This window comes from Pipistrellus kuhlii, unplaced genomic scaffold (assembly GCF_014108245.1).
Source record: "Pipistrellus kuhlii isolate mPipKuh1 unplaced genomic scaffold, mPipKuh1.p scaffold_m20_p_13, whole genome shotgun sequence".
Lineage (NCBI taxonomy): Eukaryota > Metazoa > Chordata > Mammalia > Chiroptera > Vespertilionidae > Pipistrellus > Pipistrellus kuhlii.
The window spans coordinates 21382920-21407448 of NW_023425438.1; the positions used below are offsets into that span (position 1 = coordinate 21382920).

The 24529-nt window shown below is 35.0% G+C and overlaps 1 protein-coding gene across 4 annotated transcripts in view; it reads left to right on the forward strand.

Annotated features, from left to right (window-relative positions):
• The window catches only part of FOXN2 (forkhead box N2), a 56085-nt gene extending 35505 nt beyond the window's left edge, over positions 1–20580 (forward strand). For 3 of the 4 annotated variants that reach the window (XM_036435270.1, XM_036435271.2, XM_045580724.1), the window contains exons 3-6: positions 1890–1996; positions 5002–5066; positions 13012–13080; positions 16154–20580. In XM_036435270.1, coding sequence (XP_036291163.1) covers positions 1890–1996; positions 5002–5066; positions 13012–13080; positions 16154–16677 — 765 coding nt within the window. In that variant the 3' untranslated portion in view covers positions 16678–20580. Of the gene's footprint in view, positions 1–1889; positions 1997–5001; positions 5067–12997; positions 13081–16153 lie in introns of all 4 variants that reach the window. The other variant, XM_036435273.2, reaches the window with a different exon arrangement.
• Positions 20581–24529: the final 3949 nt, after the last annotated feature.

Genomic DNA, 24529 nt, shown 5'->3' on the forward strand with positions numbered 1-24529 from the left:
TCCTTAATCTACTAATCTGTAGTATAATTTAAGAAGGAGAGAGGTAAAATATGCAGCATCTTCAAAACTATTCAAAGGAGTTACCTCATAGTCTGACTTTTCCCCTGCATATTAGATAATATTAGTGAGGTTCTTCAGGTATCTTGTTCACTTACCATCTTCATAAGCTGGTCTTTCTTACTATGGGAACTTACTATGAATCAAACCTTCCATTTGTAATTTAGTAGGCTCTTTTATTTATAGACTCTCTAGTTTCCAGAATCCTATAAATTCTATTATTTTTGGATTCCATTGACATTGATTATTTTAATGGCCTCCCGTGCTTGTCTGCCCATTGCCAGCCATATTATCCAGAAGTCCCTCAAATATTGAAACTTAACTATCTTATGGGAAGGAATTAATGCTTCTTTCGTGTGTGTGTGTAATAATACTTAATCCTCACCAGAGGATATATCGATATTGTGAGAAAGGAAGGGGGTTGGAGAAAGATAGACAGACATAGATATGAAAGAGAAACATTAATCTGTTGCCTCTTTTATGCACCCTGACCAGGGATCAAAACTGCAACCTAGGAATATGGCCTGACTGACAATCGAACTCAGGACCTTTTGGTATATAGGATGGCACAACAACAAACTGAACCATCCAACCAGAGCTTTTATAATTTTTTACAAGAGTTTTTTTCCATACCTGAGTCATCAACTTACTACTCTTTGAAAAATTAGCTAGATCTTAATTAAATTGTTTGGTATTAATGCCATTAAAAAATAGGAATTAGGCCGAAACCGGTTTGGCTCAGCGGTAGAGCGTCGGTCTGCAGACTGAAAGGTCCCGGGTTCGATTCCGGTCAAGGGCATGTACACTGGTTGCGGGCACATCCCCGGTGGGGCATGTGCAAAAGGCAGCTGGTCGATGTTTCTCATCGACGTTTCTAGCTCTCTATCTCTCTCCCTTCTTCTCTGTAAATCAATAAAATATATATACCGTATTTTTCGGACCATAAGACACACTTTTTTCCCCCCCAGAAGTGGGGGGGAAAAGTCCCTGCGTCTTATGGTCCAAATATAGCCTACACATATACTTTAAAAAAAAAGTTTTTTTACTTGCCCGGCTCTGTGTGGTCTCTGTGTGCTTGCCCGGCTCTAAAATGGTTCTAAATGCTGCTGTTTACTTTACAGGGTTGATTACATGTGTTTATGACTGTGATGTTGGGTTTTAATGCACATAAAATTTTTAGGACACTATTTGTTTCAGAATCTTTTTTTCTTCATTTCCCTTCTCTAAAAACTGCTGCGTCTTATGGTCCGGAGCGTCTTATGGTCCGAAAAATACGATATATATATATATATATATATATACACACACACACACACACACACACACACACACACACACACACACACACACATACATACATATAAAAAATAGGAATTAGCCCTAACCAGTTTGGCTCAGTGGAAAGTGTCGGCCTGCAGACTGAAAGGTCCCAGGTTTTATTCCAGTCAAGGGCATGCATGTTGTGGGCACATTCCCAGTAGGAGGTGTGCAGGAGGCAGCTGATCAATATATTTCTTTCTCATTGATGTTTCTAACTCTCTATCCCTCTCTCTTCCTCTCTGTAAAAAAATCAATAAAATATAAAAAAAAGGAATTATTCTTTGATGCCTTACTTAATATCATAGTCCCTAAAGTATTCCCTGTAATGTTGCATAGAAACTTCCTTTTTGAGTTTTCAGTAACATCATAATGGCTAACATTTATTGACATCTGAAAGTGTGGAGGACCACTTTGTGTACAGCCCTCCATGCTGGTCACCATATAACTTAGGGTTTATATAATTTTCACAGATTAAAGTTCCAGATCATTAATTCTTGTGTATTTTATTCTAGGTTAATGGGAAAGGTTCCTTATGGTGTGTTGATCCAGAATATAAACCCAACCTTATGCAAGCACTGAAGAAGCAACCTTTCCCTTCAGCGTTAACATCTCCAGAAAGGTATGAGAATTTCCATATAAGTATCAGTGGTGCTTTATAAGATTTCCCTGTATGAGATGGAGAAACTCAACAAAGTGTAGAGGTTTGGCATTTTTTTAATTGACAGCTATTTATGGATAGGACATTAGTGTAAGGCAGTTTTACTTATAGTCTAACTTGTGTTATTAGGAAACAGGATATTGGATAGTTAAGAGCATAAATTATGGAAAATGTAGTCAGTACTGAATATATTATAACTAAACTTTAAAGATAGTTATATAATTTTAGTTACAAAAGGCTAAATCATTTTAATTGTCAATACTAATGCTGACCTAATGATGTGGGAAATTAAAGGTATATTTTAAAATGTTTAAGATAATTGTAATTGTAACATTTTGTTTTGATTTTGCAGGTAAATACAGTTGTAGTGTATTTTCTTGCCTTTTGCTTTCAAACTCAGTGACTACTATTTGTCTTATAGCTTTCCCATTTTAATCAGCTTAACAATAACCCACAACCTTCGGACCAACTAGTTTTCCCATTTTAAATTGCATCTGAAAATGATATGACTTCCTTAAATCTGATTTTGTTTCCTTTTTTCTAGAGAAACCTTGAGAATCTTTTTGAATTCTATTAATGTATATTCATTTGAGTTTAAAATGCCAGATTTTGTCTAGATACTTTTAAGAGTTTCTGTAATGGATAATGTGATTTTTGGGGGGAAAAAATTTAATATATTTTTATTGATTTTTTACAGAGAGGAAGGGAGAGAGATAGAGAGCTAGAAACATCGATGAAAGAGAAACATCGACCAGCTGCCTCTTGCACACCCCCTACTGGGGATGTGCCCACAACCAATGTACATGCCCTTGACTGGAATCGAACCTGGGACCCTTCAGTCCGCAGACCGATGCTCTACCACTGAGCCAAACCGGTTTCGGCGGGAAATTTTTAAACCTTTTTAATTAAAGAAATAAGTGGAAAATTTCAAATATACAAAAAAGTAGGGAGAAAGTTATAATGAACTCCCAGCTACAACAATTATCACCCCTTCATATCCTAGTTTATTAAAATATTATTAGATAACTTTTGTAGATAGCTGAAATACAGTAAAAAAATAAATAAGGCTGATGCTAGAATTTATGTAAATACTAGAGACCTGGTGCACGAAATTCATGCACGCAGGGATGGTCCCTCAGCGGGGCGTGCGCCCTCTCACAGTCTAGGAGCCCTTGGGGGATGTCCAACTGATGGCTTAGGGAGTGGGCCTAAGCCGGCAGTCGGACATCCTTAGTGCTGCCACGGAGGCGAGGCGGGAGAGGCTCCCGCCACGGCCACTGCGCTTGCCAGCTGTGAGCCTGGCTCAGGGCTTCTGGCTGAGTGGCGCTCCCCCTGTGGGAGTGCACTGACCACCAGCAGGCAGTTCCTGCGTTGTGTATCTGCCCCCTGGTGGTCATTGCGCATCATAGCAACCAGTCATTCTGCCATTCAGTTGATTTGCATATTAGCCTTTTATTATCTAGGACTCTTTGAGATTTTAAGCTTATTAACCATATTAGTAGGTAAAAGGATCATTGAACAAGAACTACTGAGTGATTTATTCTTATGAATGAAATCTAGAAATTATCAGATTATATCTTCATTGTGTAGGAGTTGATATCTTTATTAGTTATATTGGTGCTTATATTCTGGTTAAAAAATGATAATTTAGAAATGGATAAGTTCAGTGAAGGTCACTTATATGTTTTATTTAGCTATGCTATTTTTTAACTTAAAGATTAAATGGGAGCCCTGGCTGGTGTACTTCAGTGGTTATAGCGTCAGCTCACACACTGAAGGGTAGAGGGTTTGATTCCCCGTCAAAGGCACGATGTACCTCAGTTGCAGATTCTTCCCTGGTCTGGATGGGTTGGGTGCAGGAGGCAACCAGTCAATGTGTCTCTCACATTGATGTTTCTCTCTCTTCCCCTCTTCTCCCTCCCTTCCACTCTCTTCATAAAGGCTATAATCTTGGACCTTAAAACATTACTTAGTATTTTTATTTTTTAAATTTAGTTTTTCTGTTAATCCTCACATGAGGATATTCTTCCTTTTTTTTTTTTTAGAGAGAGAGAGAGAAAGTGTAAGGGTGGGGGGGATATTGATTGGTTGCATCCCACATAGGCCCCAACCAGGGCTGGGGGATTGAGCCTGCTACTGAGGTACGTACCCTTCACTGGAATTGAACCTGGGGACCCTTCAGTCCGTGGGCTGATGCTCTATCCACTGAGCCAAACTGACAAGGGCACTTAACTATTTTTAGAAACTTTTTTTTCCTTTACGTTATTTGACAAAATGATAGTTCCAGCTGACCTGCTTTTGTGTGGCCCTTTCATAATTGGTAATTCTGAGGAAGAGAATGAGATACAATGTATATAAAACTGTGAATAGAAAATAAACTTAATTTATTGGAGTTAAAAAGAAATTGCTGGTCTCTTTTCATGGATATAGAAAGTTCAATGTGATAATATTTACTAATAAAATCAGGAACTTAATCTGTTTTGCATCATTATCATTCAGTGCTCCTTAAACATTTATTTTCATAAACTCTTTAATTTTTGTGGTAATACCTATAGTGAATAATGTCAAACTTAAGCATTCAATACAAACCAAATACTACTGTGTATTGCTATTGTTCCAAGTATTTTATTTTTGTTTTTATTGTTACAATTATTTTAAATGCATTGTTCTTATTTAATTGGCAGAGCATCTCTGTGTGGGAGGTTTAATTATTCCTACTTTACAGATGAAGAAACTAAGAGATTAATTATTTTGCTTAAGAACATCACATAGTTGTGATTTAATCTTGATCTTATGCTCTTTCTGTTTTGGCATTCTCTTCCTAAACTGAGTAGTGTTAAACAAAGAAAACAAGGTAAAAATTGTTTGGGATTTTTTTTTTTAGAAATTAGTTGTGTTTGTGACTAAGTTCTGTTACAAGCAAAATAAATATTTTTATAAATTTTTTTGTCTTATCTCTTTTTCAGTGGCTCTTTATCACCTCACTACTTAAGCTCTGTACTCAAGCAGAATCAGTTGCAAACCCTCAAAGGTATGTATAAGATCAGTATTTTAAATCATAGAATTTTAGGTACAATATTAGGGTTGAAATTTTTTTATAATTATAAAACAATTATAGGTTTATTGTAGAAAAATTTTTAAATAAAAATATTTATAAAGGAGTAACTAAAAACTTACCCTTTCTACTATAAACACTTTGATATAATTGCTTTGGTTCTTTTTGTTTTTTTCATGAGTAGGTATGTTTGTGTACATGCACAGACACACACATAGACATATCTTTTCTCCAAATACTGGGCTCATACTATATACACTTTTTTATCCCATTTTCATTTCCTTTAACATGTATTTTTTCCTAAAAAATAGGAAGATATTTCTCAAAGTATGTCTTAGACTAGAATAGGAGGTTAGCAATTTATGGCCTATGAAATATACTAGTATTTGACCTGCCACTTGTTTTTGCATAGCCTATAAATTAGGGATCATTTTACACTTGTAAGTAGTTGAAAAAATAAAAATAATATTTTGAGGCTTTTGAAAATTTGCTGCAACAGCACCTCTCTATTGTATCCTTGGTTTTGCCTCTTGGCCCACAAAGCCTAAAATATTAACTTGATGACCCTTTACAGAAGTTTGCCAGCTCCTGAATTACATAAAGTTCAGGATAATTTTTATAGGTTTTAATTTCAGTTAAAAGAACTTTAAGAAGACAATAAGTTAATTTTTAAAATTTCATAAACTTCTTTTTGAAAGTATATAAAAGTTCTGAATTTTAGTGGGTTTTATCCTACTCATAATTGATATTATAGATTAGTAATGTGTTAATATAAAGTTTCTAACATTGCTTTGGAGCCTAGATAAATTTCTGTGATTTTTAAAAATTAGAAATTCACGCACCGAAAGCATTTCCATATATCAGAGACACGTTGTCTCTTTGGAATTTCACTAGCCTGAGCATAGGAAGCAGTATAATGTTGGTCTTTTAACAAGGGAAGGAGAGAATGGAAAAAGTTAAGAAAACTTTGCAAGGAAGTTTAGTGTATATGGAGTCCACTTTAGATATGTTCTGGCTTAACGTAAGGTTAAGTATCCATTTTTCTATTACCTAATGGTATATGTAGTTTCTCTTTATGTTTATGTATTGTTGAAACTTCCTTTATCTTTGTGTTACCTCATTAATTTCTGACGCTTACTTTTTCAAGCTCAGTTCATATACACATTTTGAGAACATTTTCTTCGTGAATTCTGGGGTTTATTTAGAATTTTGTCTTGTTCTTTTCTCATCATCTAAATTCTGCTTCTAAATTCCCTTTCGGGAGCAGATACTTTCACAAGTTTCTCCTGCTAGTTTCAATCCTTAGTTTTTATAATTTGTGTAGGTACTTCCCTTTCATTTAATGTTTTCTATATGTTATGCATCATCTCCACAGTGCTGCTTACATTTTATTTCCCTACATCTCTCTACTCATAAGTCTTAGACCTATTCCCCTAGTAAGAAGTAACCTGGTGGGTAAGGTATTAGTATTCTGGGATAAGGGGAGAAAAAAAAGAAAAAAAAATGCAGGTCTAGCCTGGAATAGACTTTACAAAAACTTAAGAAAATGTATATTTAAAATAGGTTGCTTTAGGGCATTTTCATAGAATTCTGAGGAGATTTGCTTTTTGTTCTGTCTAGATATATTTTCTGGGGAAAAGTTTGAAAAATACAATACTAAGTGAATGAACAATTATTTATTCTACAAGTAATTGTTGAGTTCTTACACAGTGCTACACTGTAGTGGGTGCTTTGGGATATACAGAGATGAGAGAGACCCAGGTCCTGATCTCAGAAAACATACAGCTTAACTGAAGAAGGTTGGCTAGAATTATGCAGAGTACACTGGCAGGAGAGGAAGAGAATGGCAAATTAAGCTGAGATGTAACTCAGGAAAGGCCTTTTTAGAAGAGAAAGAATGTGTTTGAGCTAGGCTCAAAAGTTTGGAGTATACTTAACTTTGGGTAGAGGTTGGTAGGATGCAGTTACTGGGAACTGCAGACTGAAGCCTACAAGTATAGGAGAAGACCAGGTAGCCTTGGTCTAATGGCTGTAGATGTGATTATTTAACATGAACAAGACAAATGAAAAAGCTTAAGCAAATCAAGGAGAACTTAGTTAACATGAGTTTGAGCTTTTCCCTGTATTTAAAATTTTAATTAACATATAGTTCCCAACTCTTTGAGGTATTGTTACTATATTTACAAATAAGGACACTGTTGTTTGGAGAAATTAAGTAACTTTCTCAAGGTCACATAATTAGTAAATGCTATTGAAAGAATTTTAATTTCAGAGCCTACACTCCTACCAGATATGGGACATTGGGGGAGCTACTGAAGGGCTTTAAAGAATGCAGAGACATTATCAGTTTTGTAAAGATTACTTAGGTACACTGTTGGGCTCCAGTGTTAGAGTCCAATGTTAGATTCATCTATCACTTCATGGAAACATCTTTCTAATTATTATATTAAAACTATATTTAGACACTTAAGAGAGTAACACATTATTCAAAGGAACTTCAGAAACTAGTATCAGCCAGAATGGGTGCAGCAGTTCGTTTAAAGTATAGTTGTCTTGCCTTGATTAGTGTGGCTCTGTTGGTTGAGCATCGTCCCACGTACTGAGAGGTCAGTTCAGTTCCCATTCAGGACACATTCCCAAGTTACAGGCTTTGTCCTAGTGGGGAACATGCAGGAGACAGCTGATCTATGTTTTTCTTTCATTGACATTTCTCTCTCTCTCCCTTTCTCTAAAATTAATAAAATCACATAAGAAATAAAAAATTTTTTAAATAGTCTATAATAATAAGAGTATAATATGCTAATTAGACCATGCAGCCAAACAACCTCACAGATGTCGTTTCAGGCATCCTTCTGGATGACTTTCCAGATGAAGTCACAGCAGCAGGGGTGAGGCAAAGGCGGCCGCCATGGCAGATGGGGGCTGAGGCAGAGGCGATTAGGGGCGTTCAGGCAGGTAGGTAGAGTTGGTTAAGGACGATCGGGCAGGCAGGCAGAGTGGTTAAGGTTGATCAGGCAGGCTGGCGAACAGTTAGGAGCCAGTGGTCCCAGATTGCAAGAGGGTTCAGGCCAGGCTGGGAGGGACACCCCCTCCTCCTGCATGAATTTCGTGCACCGGGCCTCTAGTAAATAAAAAGTATAGTTGTCCCTCTTGTTCACCTTAAAATGACTAATTATATATACTAGCATCTATGTTATAGTATTGTATAACAGTAGCAGGTGGCACAGGAATCTCATACTGAGATAGTAAAACAAAACCTTTTTTGAAAATTCATCAGTGAAAAACAATGCAGACAAAAATGGAACTTACATTCTAATTAGAAGATTTTAGTATTTATAAGCACTAGTACTACAACAGATATAAAATTTAGATAGTAAATGGTGATGTTAGAGGTTAAGTGCAAATCTAAATTCAATTTAAGGTTGCAAATTAGCATAATTTGTATCTTTATTGAAATGAAAGTAAACCCATGGCCCAGGCAGTTTAAAGTGTTGTAATTTATTGAAATTGCTCTCCTAAAGAATCTTTAAAGAATCACAAGAGACAGCTTCTCTATTTGGATGCTCTGTAAATGTGTATGTTTTGATGGAGGCAATAAATCTTCTTATTGTTGCTCTTATACCCATTTAAATTCTGCCTCTATGCTTCTCATATCATTTTTTAAGCAAATGGACTTGAGAATTAGATATTAGAAACTTGTTATCTTATAATCCTCACTCTCACAGGGCTAAAACTTAGGCCTTTTACATTTTTTCTCAACTATTATTAATTTTCTAGCAACAAGTAAGGCTAAGGAAATGTGCAGGTTCACACTATTGACAGAAATTTATCTATTTGAGCCAGTCATTAAATCAGTTGTATATTTTAAACTCTAATCAGAACTAGGAAGGCTAAAAAGGGAAATAATATGATTTCAAACTCTTGTTTCTTAAAATCACTATTTGGATCACTTTTGTGGTTCTAATGACAACTGACTTTTAACTGTAAGTGAATTATTTGCTTAATCTAAGAAGTGTCAGAAAATATATACAAAAGACTTATAAAAACAAAAAATTTTTTCTTCATGGAACTGGATATGTTAGGTAATATAGCCAATAGTATGTGTATAAAAACAGAGCCACCTGTAAAATAGTGTTAAATACTTATCAATGAAAAAAATATGAGGTGTTTTTCATTGTAACAATGAATAAGTCTTCAGTTTAATCTTAATACCAAGACAGATTGGGTGATTTTGATTCCTGGTCAGGGTACATGGGAGAGGAAACCAATTGATGTTTTTCTCACATGTTTCTCTCTCACATTGATGTTTCTCTCTTCTCGCTCTCCTCTCTAAAAATCAATTAAATATATATATATATATAATCTCCTCTAGTGAGATTTAAAGGAAAAAAAAATGGCCCTAACCCGTTTGGCTCAGTGGATAGAGCATCAGCCTGTGGACTGAAGGGTCCCAGGTTCGAATAAATAAATACATATATATATTACACACCTTGGTTGCTGGCATATCCCCTAGTAGGGAGTGTGCAGGAGGCGGCTGATCAATGTTTCTCTCTCATTGATGTTTCTTTTTTTTTTTTTCTTTTTCTTTTTTATTGATTTTTACAGAGAGGAAGGGAGAGAGAGAGAGAGCTAGAAACGTCGATGAGAGAGAAACATCGACCAGCTGCCTCTGCACACCCCCCACTGGGGATGTGCCCACAACCAACGTACATGCCCCTGACCAGAATCGAACGCGGGACCCTTCAGTCCGCAGACCAACGCTCTACCACTGAGCCAAACCGGTTTCGGCTCTCATCGATGTTTCTAACTTTCTATCCTTCTATATATATATTTAAAATGTTGAAAAGCTGTACAGGGAGTTTTTGTTCCAAGAAGTTCAAGTTGTATCTTGGAAAAATCATTGATAATCAGATGTTCTTGATTACTAAGTGTTATGGTTTCTTTTTCTAATGAATATTGTAATGGTGAAGTTAAACTTTAAATCAGAGTTAGCATTAATTGGCAAGGCATTGTGGGAAGCATACTTATAAATGTTCTAAACCAAACAAATCAAATGAAGATAAAATCTTCTTGCAAAGAAGTTTTTGGTTCTATAAAGTTAGTTTTATGGGGAGAGTTCAAATTAATTAGGTATAATAAGTTTTCTACAAGAAATAAATCTATTTAAGAAAAACATCTATTATTCTACTGTTACAAAAATAGTACCTCATTTTGTTATCACTTTAAATATTCAAAAACTAAGAATAGAAATCGTGTTCATACAGCTTACTTACAATTGCCAAAATAAGCCTATTATCATTTTCCTTTAGTTTTAGGTATAGTGTTCAGAAATATGACTTTTTGAATTATAATGGAAATTAGAGATACACTAAATTTTAATAAGGTTTTATATGTTACATTTATAAGTTTTATAAGATTATAAATTTTCTGAAATTATTTCCTCATAATGAATTTCAGTATTAGATTTGCTCCTTCCCCACCACATCCTTTATATACATATAAATTTATTTATTAAATTTATATATATGTATAACATATATATAAAATTGGAAATAAGGAAGACCTTTTTCTGTTAAAAGAAAATTTATTTCATGGAGCAGGAAAATATCTGTATTTGCATAATGCCATGCAAGTTGTGTCCTGCATAAGGACACCGGGCTGAGGAAAGAGTGGGGTCTGAAATCCAGCCCACCTTCCAGTCTTCACGCTGTGTGCCTTGATACAGGGAAGCATTCACCTGGAGGCAGAATTGCCTTTTTTCCAACTCACACAGAGATACAATATGGGCTAGCGGCTTCAAAGACACATTAGAATTCTGAACTCTTGTAGTCAAGTCTCTTTCTAAAAGGAATAGGAGAAGTCTTTGTTTTGCTAGCCTCGTGGCTATGACATGTGGGAATCATTGATTTTTTATTTTTTTTTTCCACTTGCTGCTCTTTCTGCTTAAATGCTTTTCCTTCAGATATGCACATGGCTTCTTCATTCTCTGACCTTCCTGAAGTCTTTGCTCAACTGGTACCCTAACCTCTGTATTAAAAGTTGTAACTACTTTTCTCAGTATCTCCCTTTCCTCTTAATTTTTCTCCCTAGTGCTTATGACTCTGGCTTATTGTACTTTAATTATGTCTTTGTGTTTTGAGAAGTTAGGGATTTTCCTGTTTTGTTTTCTCTCCTATATGTGATGATGTCAGGCTTATAATAGGACACTTGGTTTATTGAATGAATAACAGAATCAAGAATTTCCAGTATATTCTATCATTTTCTGCAGAATTTCCTATTAAGGGCTGATGATGGAGTAAAAATTGAATGCCTGGGTTCTGGAGGTAGACTACTGAGGTTCAAATCCTACTTCTCATTCCTAAAGATTCATCTTCTGTGTCTGTTTTCCCACCTTTATGATGGAAATACTAATAGTACACATATCATAAAGTTGTGAAAATTAGATGAGTTAATAGTACTTAAAATATTCCAAGACAATTGAAAGTACTAAATGTTAGTTAGTAATTTTAGTGATACTCAGCTTAATCTAAGGAAAGGAGGGCAAAGATATAATATACTTACTCTTTCCACATTTATTAAGGACCTACTGTTGTTCCCAGGTATTGTGGAAGACAAAAGGTAAGATGTTTCCTACCCTAAAGAAGCTGACAATTTAATTGGAAAGACATTCATGTAGAGTTTGTTTCATGAAGTCACATTTTATTAAGAGAAAAGAGCTCTGATAGTATGTGTATTTCCTCCTAACAACCATCTTCTGATTTACTTAAAGTCAGCAACAAACATTGCCTGCCTTTATGGAATTTACAGTGAAGTTAGGGGAAGAACAAGTCAGTATCTTCATGACTTTATTATTTAAAATAACTTTATAATTAGGTATTGCAAGTAAAATGGAAAACTGGGATAATAGAAGTTTTCTGGCTTTCAGATAGAAATGGGAGGTTTCATGTCTGAGTCTTATTTTTAACTTATCCTTTATAATCTAAAAAGTTTAAATATTTTTTAACTTTTTCACATTTTAGGTTATACCATTTCACTTTTATTCAGTTACAATTATTCACATTAATAGACCACTAAGATGGAGAGAGTCTTTCAGTAGAAAAATAGATATGAGAGCAAATGATCTTATCTGGAGAAGAACCTGCTGGTTTTACCAGCCCATTTTTCTTATGGAATATTCATAATTATGTTTGACCTCTTGAATATTATATAAATCTATAGTACACATAGGTTTATATATAATTATGACTAAAGATATTAGTACTAATATTTTTGTGCCAGCAATAATTATTCCTTTAGCATCTGTAGAGTCATATGATCTAGACTGCCCAATTACATTTATTTTTATTTCCTTTAGCATGTGATTAATGCATTACTTTATAACTGCAGATATGCATAGATAAGGATTTTTTTAAATGTTAAAAAGTAATAATGCCTTAATATACATTCCTAGGTAATTTAGTCTGTTTAAGGAGACATCTATAATACCATTGAACTGGAGTTTAGGTTTTTATTTTTATTGTAAATAATTAAGAATAAAACTTTTATTATCTCTATACCTGACAATCTTCCTTTTTTCAATACTATTCACAAAACTTTATAATTTTAAGTGAACAAAAGCAGATGGCAAAATATGTACTTCATTTTGTTTAAGTTTTTTTAAACAAAATTAAAAAAAAATTTTTACTGAATTTATTGGGATGACGTTGGTTAATAAAATGACCTAAGTTTTAGGTGTACAATTCTATAATGCATCATCTACATAATTGTATTGTGTGTTCACTATCCCAATCCAAGTCTTCTTCCATCACTATTCTTTTTTTAAATTAGAATACATACCAAAATTTTAATGTTGGTTACTTTTGGGTATATGCAAGTGCCTATTATAAAAAAAACATTAAAATTGTTAGTTTTCCTTTTTCAGAATCTGATATTGATGCTGCCACTGCAATGATGCTCTTAAATACTTCTATAGAACAAGGAATTCTAGAATGTAAGTAATCATGCTTTATTTTTAAAATACATTTTTGTGAGTGCCTTTTTCAATATAATTTAGAATGCAAGATATTTAAATGGTATAGCAAATTATTCTTTCCAGCTAAGTTGTAATTTTTATTTGAATAATTTAATTTCTGTTTTACTATATTTCCATTTCTTTACTGAGCATTTGAAAGATTGAGACTAATACTATGATAGATCATATTACATTGGCCAAGAAATGAAATAGCGTATTTAGAAATTAAGCTTGGCCCTAACCGGTTTGGCTCAGTGGGTAGAGCGTCAGCCTGTGGACTCAAGGGTCCCAGGTTTGATTCTGGTCAAGGCATGTACCTTGGTTGTGTTTCTAACTCTCTATCTTTCTCTCTTCCTCTCTGTAAAAAATCAAATGTATTTTTTAAAAATTAAGCTTGAAAATTTAAAAGTAAAAAATGAAAGCTATAAGTAAGAAAATATAGGAAAGTATAATTATAACCTTGGAATAGGAAAAGTCTTCTTTAAATATGGCTACCATCAATAAATCAACAAACAACAAGTGCTGGTGAGAATGTGGAGAAGAGGGAATCATAATACACTGCTGGTGGGAATATAGACTGGTACAGCCACTATTGAAAACAGTATATACTTTCTAAAAAAATTAAAAATGGAACTGCTATTTGATCCAGCAGTTCCATTTCTGGGAATATATTCTAAGAATCCTGAAACACCAATGAGAAAGAATGTATTCACCCCTACGTTTATAGCAGCATTATTACGGTGGCTAAGATCTGGAAACAGCCCAAGTACCTTTCAGTATATGAGTGGATAAAAAAGTTGTGATACATCTATACAGTGGAATACTATGCAGCTATAAAAGAGAAGGATCTCTTACCCTTTGCAGCAGCATGGATGGACCTAGAGACCATTACGCTAAGTGAAATAAGCCAATCAGAGAAAGACAGGTATCACAGGATCTCACTTATACGTGGACACTATTAAACAAAATAAACTGATGAACAAAATAGGTGCAGAGGCATATTAATAATTATAACTACTGTTCTCAGTATCTCTCTTTCCTCTTTTCTCCCTAATGCTTATGACTCTCTGGAGTTGGGCAGGAGCTAGGTGGAGTGGGAAAATACGAGGAAAATAGGAGACATCTATAATACTATCATATCTAATAAAAGAGTAATACGCAGATTGACCATCACTCCAACACACAATATGGCTGCCCCCATGTGGTCAAAGATCCTGCCCCTGTGCGGACACAAGATGGCCAGCAGAGGAGGGCAGTTGGGAGGGACCAGGCCTGCGAAGGAGGGCAGTTGAAGGTGATTAACCCTGCAGGGGAGGGCAGTTAGGGGGGACCAGGCTGGCAGGGGAGGGAAGTTAGGGGCAAATGGGCTGCCAGGGGAGCAGTTAGCCATCAATCAGGCTGGCATGGGAGTGGTTAGGGGTGATCAGGCTGGCAGGCAGAAGTGGTTAGGGGCAATCAGGAAGGTAGGCAGGCGAGCAGTTGGGAGCAAGCAGTCCTAGATTGTGAGAGGGATGTCCGACTGCCCTTGAGGGGGTCCAGATTGGAGAGGGTGCAGGCTGGGCTGAGGGACAACCCCCCCCCCCTCCTGCCCCCATGCAGATATTTCGTACACCAGGCCTCTTGTCCCATATAATAAAAGAGTAATGTACAAATCGACTGAATAATGGAATGACTGGTCACTATGACAGGCAATGACCACCAGGGGACAGACGCTCAATGCAGGAGCTGTCCCCTGGTGGTCAGTGTGCTCCCACAGGGGGTGCGTTGCTCAGGGTCTCTGCTCAGGGTCTCACAGCTGGTGAGCACAGTAGTGGTGGCAGGACCCTCTCCCATCTCCACAGCAATGCTAAGGATGTCCAACTGATAGCCTAGGGGAGTGGGCCTAGCTGTCAGTTGGACATCCCCTGATGGTTCCTGGACTGCGAGAGGACGCAAGCTGGGCTGAGGGACCCCCAAGTGCAAGAATTTCATGCAGCGGGTCTGTAGTCAACAATAAAAAATAAAATTAAAAAAATTAAAAAATGATATAAGTACAAAATCCATGAAAGAAAAAACTTTAGAGTTCTGACAAAACAAGTCTTTAAGAAAAGTAACACAAGTAAAAACACTGGGAGGACATTTTTTATAGATGGGTCTCAAGAAGAAATACACATTGACAACACTTATTTGAAAAGATATGCAACTTCTCTAGAAATCAAGGAAATGCAGTATGAAACAATATTGAAATGCTTTTTTGCCCATGAAATTATGAAAAATTTAAAGGATTTATAATGTTAAGTGTTAAGTATGGGAACAGGGTATTGTCCTAGACTGTAGGATAAAATTTGGTCCAGCCATTTTGAGGGCAATTTGGAAATACTAATTGCATCTTTAAGTGTGCATATCCTTTTACTTAATAATTCCATATCTTGATATTCTCCTAAAAATTACTTGCATTTGTGTGAGAAAAGGCATCTAGAAGAATTTTCATTGCAATGTTATTTGTAGTAATGAATAATTGGGAACAACCTACAAATACCAATCAGGAGGTGGTTAGCAAACCATTGTAATGGTTCAGTTAATGTAGTGGAGACATATATATTGAGGTATTCTGTGCAAGCAGTTCAAAATAATTCTGTTTTCCCTTAAAAGATCAAGACATATCATTAAATGATGTTAAAATGTTTCAGATTAATACCCACAGAATGATATGGTCTTTGTTTTTGTGTGTTTTTTAAATATTTTTATTCATTTTAGGAAGGGAGGAGAGAGAAATAGAAACATCAGTGATGAGAATCATTGATCGGCTGCCTCTTGCACACACCCACAATGGGGATTGAGCCCACAACCTGGGCATGTGCCCTGACTGGGAATCAAACTGTGACCTCCTGGTTCATAGGTCAATGCTCAACCACTGAGTTACGTCAGCGGGCATGTTTTTGTTTTTGTTTTTAAGAACCCACAAAACATTCCAACTTTACAGCCCTTATATTCAGTAATGATATAGTTGTTTCAAATGGCTTGTTTTTGCAACCAAATGCATTTGACCTATTGAAAGTTTTATTTTCCACAGGTGAGAAGCCTCTTTCTCTTAAAACAGCTATGCAGAAAAAAAGGAGTTATGGCAATGCATTTAATCATCACAGTGCTATGCGATTACAAGAGAGTGATTCTTTAGCCACCAGCATTGATCCAAAAGAAGACCACAATTACAGTGCAAATAGCATGGCAACGCAGCGTTGCGCATCCAGGTCTAGTGTGTCTTCTCTGTCTTCTGTGGATGAAGTATATGAATTTATCCCAAAGAGTAGTCATGTGGGAAGTGATGGCAGTGAAGGATTTCACAGTGAAGAAGATACTGATGTTGATTACGAATATGATCCTCTTGGAGACAGTGGCTATGTATCACAGCCTTGTGTAGATAACTCTGCAAAGGGGCAGCCAGGCAAAAAGATGCGGAAAACGTCATGTCAAGAAATTGATGAGGAGCTCAAAGAGGCAGCTGGGTCTCTACTTCATCTTGCTGGAATCCGTACATGTCTGGGTTCCCTAATAAGTACTGCAAAGACACAAAATCAAAAGCAGCGGAAAAAATAGAAATACCTGTTAGTGTGAAATTATTTTAAAGTGTGGCAATACTGTTCTACTTAATTCTTTACAATGGATATCAAAGCCATATGGACTTATTTTTGTTTTTGGGGAGGGAAGGAATGCTAATTACTTGTTTATTTCAAAACAGTTTTTTTTGTTTTTATTAAATAATTGCCGTTAGGATCATGCCCAACCATAAACATGATATGAAGTTCTAAAAGCGTAGTTTTGGTGATGTGTTTCTAAGATTTTTGAAATTTTTATACAAGAAAATCCATAGCTTCTATCTTAAACTTGTAGGAGAAATCTTTTATTCTCTTAATATGCCAAAACATAGTAATTGGCAACTCAGTTTTCTTTTTCAGTCTGTAATCAACTGCTGATCTAGCTAAAAATTTTGGTCAGTCTCTCACATACTCCTGACACATGCAATCCAGTAGGATAATATTTGAATTTTTAATCGTCTTAATTTTTGTTTTTAAATTTTTTTCTTGAAGCATGACAGAGTTGAATATAAATTGGAAAAGACCCTAAATGCCTAGAAAATTCCTTTTAGTTTCATAGGCAGAGAATACAGCAAAGATTTATAAGATGTAAAAAAGGCCATTTTGTGGTGTAATTTCATTTAAGAGCACTCCAATTCCTATTTTAATATCTTTGAAATTTTATTTTACTTTTCAAAAACTTAAGCGTTTACTGAATTATTCTTTCCCAGAGTGCATTGCAACCATTGTTTAAAATATTAGCCACTAGCTGTCTTTGTTGAATAGAAACTACCCAATGAGAGGATATAGCCATAGAATGTGTTATGGAGTTAACACCCATTTTGACACACTTGCAATAAGAGAACCTTTTTATTTGCTTGTTAAACGTACTGCATTCTGAAAATCTTGTAGTACAAATGGAGTGTATCTAGTGCAAATATTTTGAATATTACATCATTATACATAAAGGTAGATCATTTAGGAAAGAAAATCTGTTCAAGCTTTGTATGACTTAAACGTGTGTATACACCCAATTAAAAATGGTATAACAAACCTACAGAGATAAAATACCTTCATAGATCTCAAAATTTATATAAAATTAAATCTTGCACATTATACCCTTTTGAGAAGGCAGTATAATACCTATTATGTGCCATTAATCCATGCCTAAAGATTTTGTATTACAGTTCCAAATGCGCATTGACTAAGGCATTTTAAGTATTTGAACAAATCTGCTTTTAAGAGACATTTTTTTCATATCATTTGTATAGTTTGACTATATTATTCAGAAGGTATAAGGAATACTAATAAAACTAAACTTATTTATTATATATATATCTTTTTAGAATGACAGAGCAGCTTTCCAGCATCTTGTTTCATAGTGATCTTGTTTTCATTTTCTGATAATTTCATATATACATACATATATGTGTATATACATTTATACACACACATAGGTTTATGATTTTGATTTGTTACTTTCAGCTATTTCTATGACTATAAAGCATTTTTTGGATTTTTTTAAAGAGATAAATATTTTAACTTCTAAATTTTATTAGGGCAAAACTGTCATCTGTTATGTTTCTATGTTAATTGTAATAGAACCTGGATAGCTACATTCATAGAATCGGTGCTGTTGAAATTTAGTAATTTTTAAATTTGCTAATGAAAAATCTTAAGGATGCAGGATATTTGGATTTTTCTTCATATATGTGACATCTACTGCAGAAAGTGGCTAACTCAAGTTGACACTTTTTACTGTAGACAGTGAATATTAACACCAAAAATTGCTTTACAGTATCAAATAGTACACAGATTATAAAACATAATTTTAGTAACAATATTTCTAAACTATTTACCATGGCCCTCTCGATAGACCTTAGTAACAGTGTTTCAATGACCTGATTCCAGTTTATTTTGTTCTACTGAAATTTTTTAAAATACGTTTTTATTGATTATTAGGGAGAGGGATAAATATATAGAAACATCGATGAGAGAGAAACATCAATCAGCTGTCTCCTGCACACCCCATACTGGGGATCCAGCCCAAAAGCCAGGCATGCGCCCTGACTGGACTCGTACCAGTGACTTCTTAGTTCGTGGGTCAGTGTTACACCACTGACCCACACGAGCCGGGCTCTGCTGAGATTCCGTACCAAAAATACGCTCTCTGGTTCCTGTTCGTTAGTGAGATAATCATTCTAAGTAAAGGAAGAAGAAGGTAAGGAGGGGGAGAGGCATTCTCAATTCTAATAAGATCTTCATAATTATTTTGTCTTAATATGAGTAACTAATTCTTTAAGCTTGATTTTTCTCTTCATGTATTCCCAGAAATTTAAAAATTGAAGTTATATTTATCGCTAGCAAAGGCAATAAACAATTTTGCACTAACAACTAACAGAAAAGTTACACAATATTTTACACTTAATTCTTGTACAGAATTCAGTGCCTAACTTTCCATTTACCAACATAGTTATTTTCAAAGGGAAGAACCTTTATAATTATGGTCCCTCGATATTACTTCCACAAACATGATGATCCTATTTCTCAGGTGTATTGAAATAAAAACATGGCTAATAACCACTCAGTTAAGGAAAATCACTTGAATTTCTATGGACTGGAAATTGTATTTATAAATAATATATCATCAACAAATCTTACTGTAATAAAAGCAACAATCCTGGAGAAGTAAATATTTTCCAACATAATTTAAAACTGACTTAAGCTAACTTATAATTTGCCTTACACCAGTATAAATTGTTAAAACCAATTCGTTTATAAGTAGATCCCTAGTAAAAGTTTAGCTTCAACACAATCTTCATCTTTCACATCCCAAATATAATCAGTGTTTCTTGAATATTATATGGTTTTCAAAATTATTTGTGCAATATTTTACTAAATTAGTTAATATTTTATTTTCAAATTCAGAAAAAGGAAACAATACTCATATTCATGGAAAAGCTAATTATTGGTGGATCACCTCCTTTTTTCCACCTTGAGTCTTTTCTGCTCTCCTTATAGCCAGCATGGCTTCTCTTAACTTAGGTGTCTTTGTATATAGTAAAGTTTTAGGATATATATGTTTTTCTTTTGCTACTTTCTGGTATATTAGGTAAAAGGTTCATACTAGATGGTCAGTTAAACATAATATTAACGTGAACTCAAAGCTAGAGAAAGAGTTAGAGAGGAAATGTGTGTGTCTTGGTAGACCAGGAGGCCTTCTCCAGCCTTTCCCAGCAAATTAAGCAACAGAAGTGAATACTTGACAAATTTACCTTTTGTGAAGACCATAGCATTTAAATAACTTTGAGGCTTTCTGGTTTACATCTATTTTATAGGTTTTGTTTGAAATGTGTAAACTTTGATTTAAACAAAGTTTACTTCAATATGTTAATGATGTGGTCAAAATATTTATTGAAAAACAAAGTATATTAATGTTATACCTGCCATTTTTTTTTCTTAAAGCAATGTTTTTTGCATCTAACTGCCAGTGCCATTGTCAAAACTTATTTTTAAAGTGTTGTACATTTCTTATTAAACTAAGTGCTTCATTTTAAAGTATTACGTTGCCATCATATAGTGTATAAAAAGTATAATTGCCAATTCATTGTAACTATTATTTATTTTTGATTAAAGTGTAAGAATGCTGTTTGATTCAAAAAAATTTGAATGATACTGTTTCCTTATCCCCTTTTCTAATGTAGCATAAACATTGCCCTGAGTTTGAGTTTTAACTGCCAGTAGATGACCAGCCCAAGTGAACCCCTTCTCAGTTGCCAGTCTTTGCTCATATTAAAACAACTTAACAGATGTTTAGTTTTTGTACCTAATCTCTGATTGTTAAAATGTTTATAAAGTTTATTTTTATCAAAGAGATGCAATTCATTATGATAAAGTATTGCAAAATAAACCTTGTTTTATAACATTTTTGTGTTTTCTCTTGTTTTTTTGGTATGGGTAGTGTAGATGCATGTGATTCATACTCCTATACACACACACACACACACACACACACACACACACACACCACACACACACGCACACACACACACTTTCCATTTTACAAAGTTGGAATATACAGATGAAAAATAAAGTTTCAATTTGAAAATTTGTAAGTCTGGTTTTTTTTTAAAGTATTGTTTTTCTTGGTTTTTACATGTCATCTTAATCATTGATAGCTAAAGTAGTGTTGAACTTCAAAGTCACATATACATGAGATATTTTAAAATGCAACTAAGAAAATTTGAATATATTAAATTATTAAGATTATCTTAAAATACCAGTAATACCATATGTTTAAAAATTGAGGCATCCATTGTAAAATGGAATCATTTACAACCAACATCTTTTTATTCCCCCTCCTCATTTCCCTTTGAAGTTCTGCACTGGTCATTTAAATGGTATTATTTACAATAGAATTGTTCTTTTAAATCCAGTGAGATAGTCATCTTGATTTTAAACTGCCACCCTCCTCTCTAAGCCCTTCTTTCAAGGCATCCCTTTGAAATAGTCATTTTAAAAGTATAGCTTGCTCTAGCTGGTTTTGCTCAGTTGACAGAGCATCAGCCTGCAGACTGAAGAGTCCCAGGTTTGATTCCATTTAAGGGCACATGCCCAGGTTGTGGGCTCGATCCCCAGTAAGGGGCATGCAGGAGTCAGCCAATCAATGATTCTCATCATTGATGTTTCTATCTCCCTCTCCCTCCTCAATCTAAGCTATTGTGCTCAATATTTGACAAAGGAGGCAAAAGCATAAATGGAGTCAAGACAATCTCTTCAATAAATAGTGTTGGTAAAATTGGACAGATACATGCAAAAAAAAATTAAAGTAGGTCACCAACCTACATAATACACAAAAATAAAACTCAAAATGGATAAAGGAATTTAAGACAGGAAACCATAAAAATCTTTAGAAGACTCTATAGGCAGCAAAATAACAGACCAGACATTTGGTAGCAATATCTTCACCAATAAAGCTCCTAGGACAATGGAAACGGAGAAAATAAACAAATGGGACTACATCAAAATAAAAAGCTGCACAGCAAAAGAAACCATCAATAAGACGAGAGCCCACTGCATATTTGCCAATGTTATATCCGATAAGGGTTTAATCTCCAACATTTATAGGGAACTCATAAAACTTAACAAGAAAAATAGTCCAATTTAAAAAAATGGACAAAGAACCTAAATAGACACTTCAAAAGTGGACATACCAGAGGCCAAGAGTCATAAGTTCAAAGTCACTAATCAAATGAGAGTTGCAAATCAAAACAACAACGAGGTACCATCTCACACATGTCATAATGGCTATCATCAAATCAATAAATAGCAAGGATATGGAGAAAAAGGAACCCTGTGCACTGCTGGTGGGAATGCAGACTGATGGCAACTACTATGGAGAACAGTATGGAATTTCCTCAAAAAAATTAAAAATGGCCCAGTAATCCCACTTCTAGGAACATACCCCAAGAAATTAGAAACACCAATCAGAATATATGCACCCCTATGTTCACAGCAGCACAATTTACAATAGCTAGGATTTAGAAACAGCCTAAGTGCTAAGCAAATAAGTGGATTAAAAATTGTGGTACATCTGCACAATGGAATACTACACTGCAGTGAAAAAGAAAGAATGCTTACCATTTGTAACAGCATGGATGGACCTGGAGAGCATTATGCTAAGCAAAATAAGCCAGTCAGAGAAAGATACATATCACATGATCTCATTTATGGAATATAATGAACAACATAAACTGATGAACATAAACAGATCCAGAAACATCGAAGCACCCAACAGACCGTCCAACCTTAGTGGGGAGGCAGGGGAGGCAGAGGGGGGGTAAGAGAGCAACCAAAGACTTGAGTGCATCCATATAAGTATAACCCATGGACACAAACAGTAGAGGGGTGAGGACACATGCTGGGTGGGGGGAGGGGAGAGTAGGCGGGGAGGGGTCAATGGGGAAAAAAGGAGACATGTAATACTTTAAACAATAAAGAATTTAAATTGTAAAAAAAATGGTGCTAAAACAAAGTAGTAACAATAAAATAAAATTTAAAAATACTTAAAAATAAATGGTATAGCCATTTGGTGAGTGGTGAACAAACATAATATATAGATGGTATATTATAGAATAATACACTTGAGACCTATATAATATTAACCAATGTCACCCCAATAAATGCAATTAAAATTTTCTTTTTAATCTTCACCCAGGGATATATTTTTGTGTGTGTGCTTCTTTTCTTAGAGGAAAAGGGAGAGAGAAACATTAATTGGTTGCTTCCCGAATTTGCAACTGACCTGACCAGGCATCAGACACACAACTTGTGCTCGGGATGAGACTCCAACCAACTGAGCCAAGCATGCCAGGGCTGTAAAACTACTTTTGCTCCACTGTATTTTCAGGGATGGTTGTATAGTGAACAGCCAAAGAAGACAGGACTAGTGTCTCTCTCTAAAGTGGAAGACAGATTTGTTTGATATCCAGGATAATAAAGATAATGCCTTCCTCTGGGGCAAAAGGTCAGGCATATTTGCTTACACCCTGTTCATGTTGTTTACAGTATTAAATATCTTAATGGGTAAAATAAAAGTAAATATAAAACTGAATCTTGATCAAGTTATAACACTATTCTAGAACACCATAATTTATTACTACCAAGCAAATTCTGTATAAGGCCCAGATTCTTGGTATCTTTCCAGTCCAACGAGCAAGAACCATGTCAGCAGCAGAACTTCTCCTTTCAATCTACTAAGATTTCATTTAAAGAACCCCACCCACTTGCTGCTTTCACTTGCACACCAATCTGAATTCTTAAAGGAAATTCTCTATGAAATTGGTTTTTCTTGGATGTAAGGGTTGGATGATAATTCTGAGAATAAGTGATTCCTTGAAACTTCATTCTGTGTAAATACTATCTACCTTTCCTTCCTTATAGTTGATTCTCTTTACCCCCCGCCCCCACAAGGAAATGTATGGTCAGCTTTACCTCATTTTAAGAACAATGTTGATTATTTAAACAAATTACAATATTCAAATACTTGCAGTCAGCTCTTAGGAAAGGCCCATAGTGTATACTTACATATTTACAGGGTCTTTTATCAGTGGATGTAAGAGCAGAGCAATATATAATTTATTGGTACACACTCTCTCTCTTTAAGGAACTGTTTTCCAGTAGAATTGCAGAAAGGAATTCACTCTCTTCTGTTTCCCAGGAGGGGTTGCCTTTGTTACAGCTTAACGATAAGCTTTATATGGAGTCACCGCTTTCCAAATAGAGCATTAATTGGAAGCAATTATCCACTTATACCAGCTGTGCCTATACTGTATTCTGAATATTTACCAAGAAAAGAACAAATTTAACAGATGATTTAATATAGCAGCCTGGCATAATGAGTCTGCAACTGACACTCCAATCACATAGCTAGTTTTCAATGGCGAAAATATTGAAGGGTACACCGGTAGCTCAAGTCAGCACAAAAAAGTAAAAGACTATTGGGCTGAGTTTTCAAAGCAGTATCAGCATGGGTAATGTGATTTCAAAAGTAACCAAAAAGGTTATGCTTGTTTATGATCTAAAATGAGAAGGATTTCTCCAACTGCTTGATTTAAAAATAGACTTGCTTTCAACTTGACTAGGTTTTGTTTTGAATTCTTTTGAAGCCTTACGTATGTGCCCTGAAGTCTTATTCTGGGGCTGTCCTTGAAACTGATGCTCTGGAACCACTTTAGGTACTACCTCTCAAATAAGCACGGAGAAGAGCCTGCCTTGTGTCAAATTCCACTCTGCAACCAAAGGTGTGATGGTGAGCTGCGGGGTAGTCATTTTCTGCCTGTAATCTATTCAGCTTTGCAAGTGCTAACCAAGTG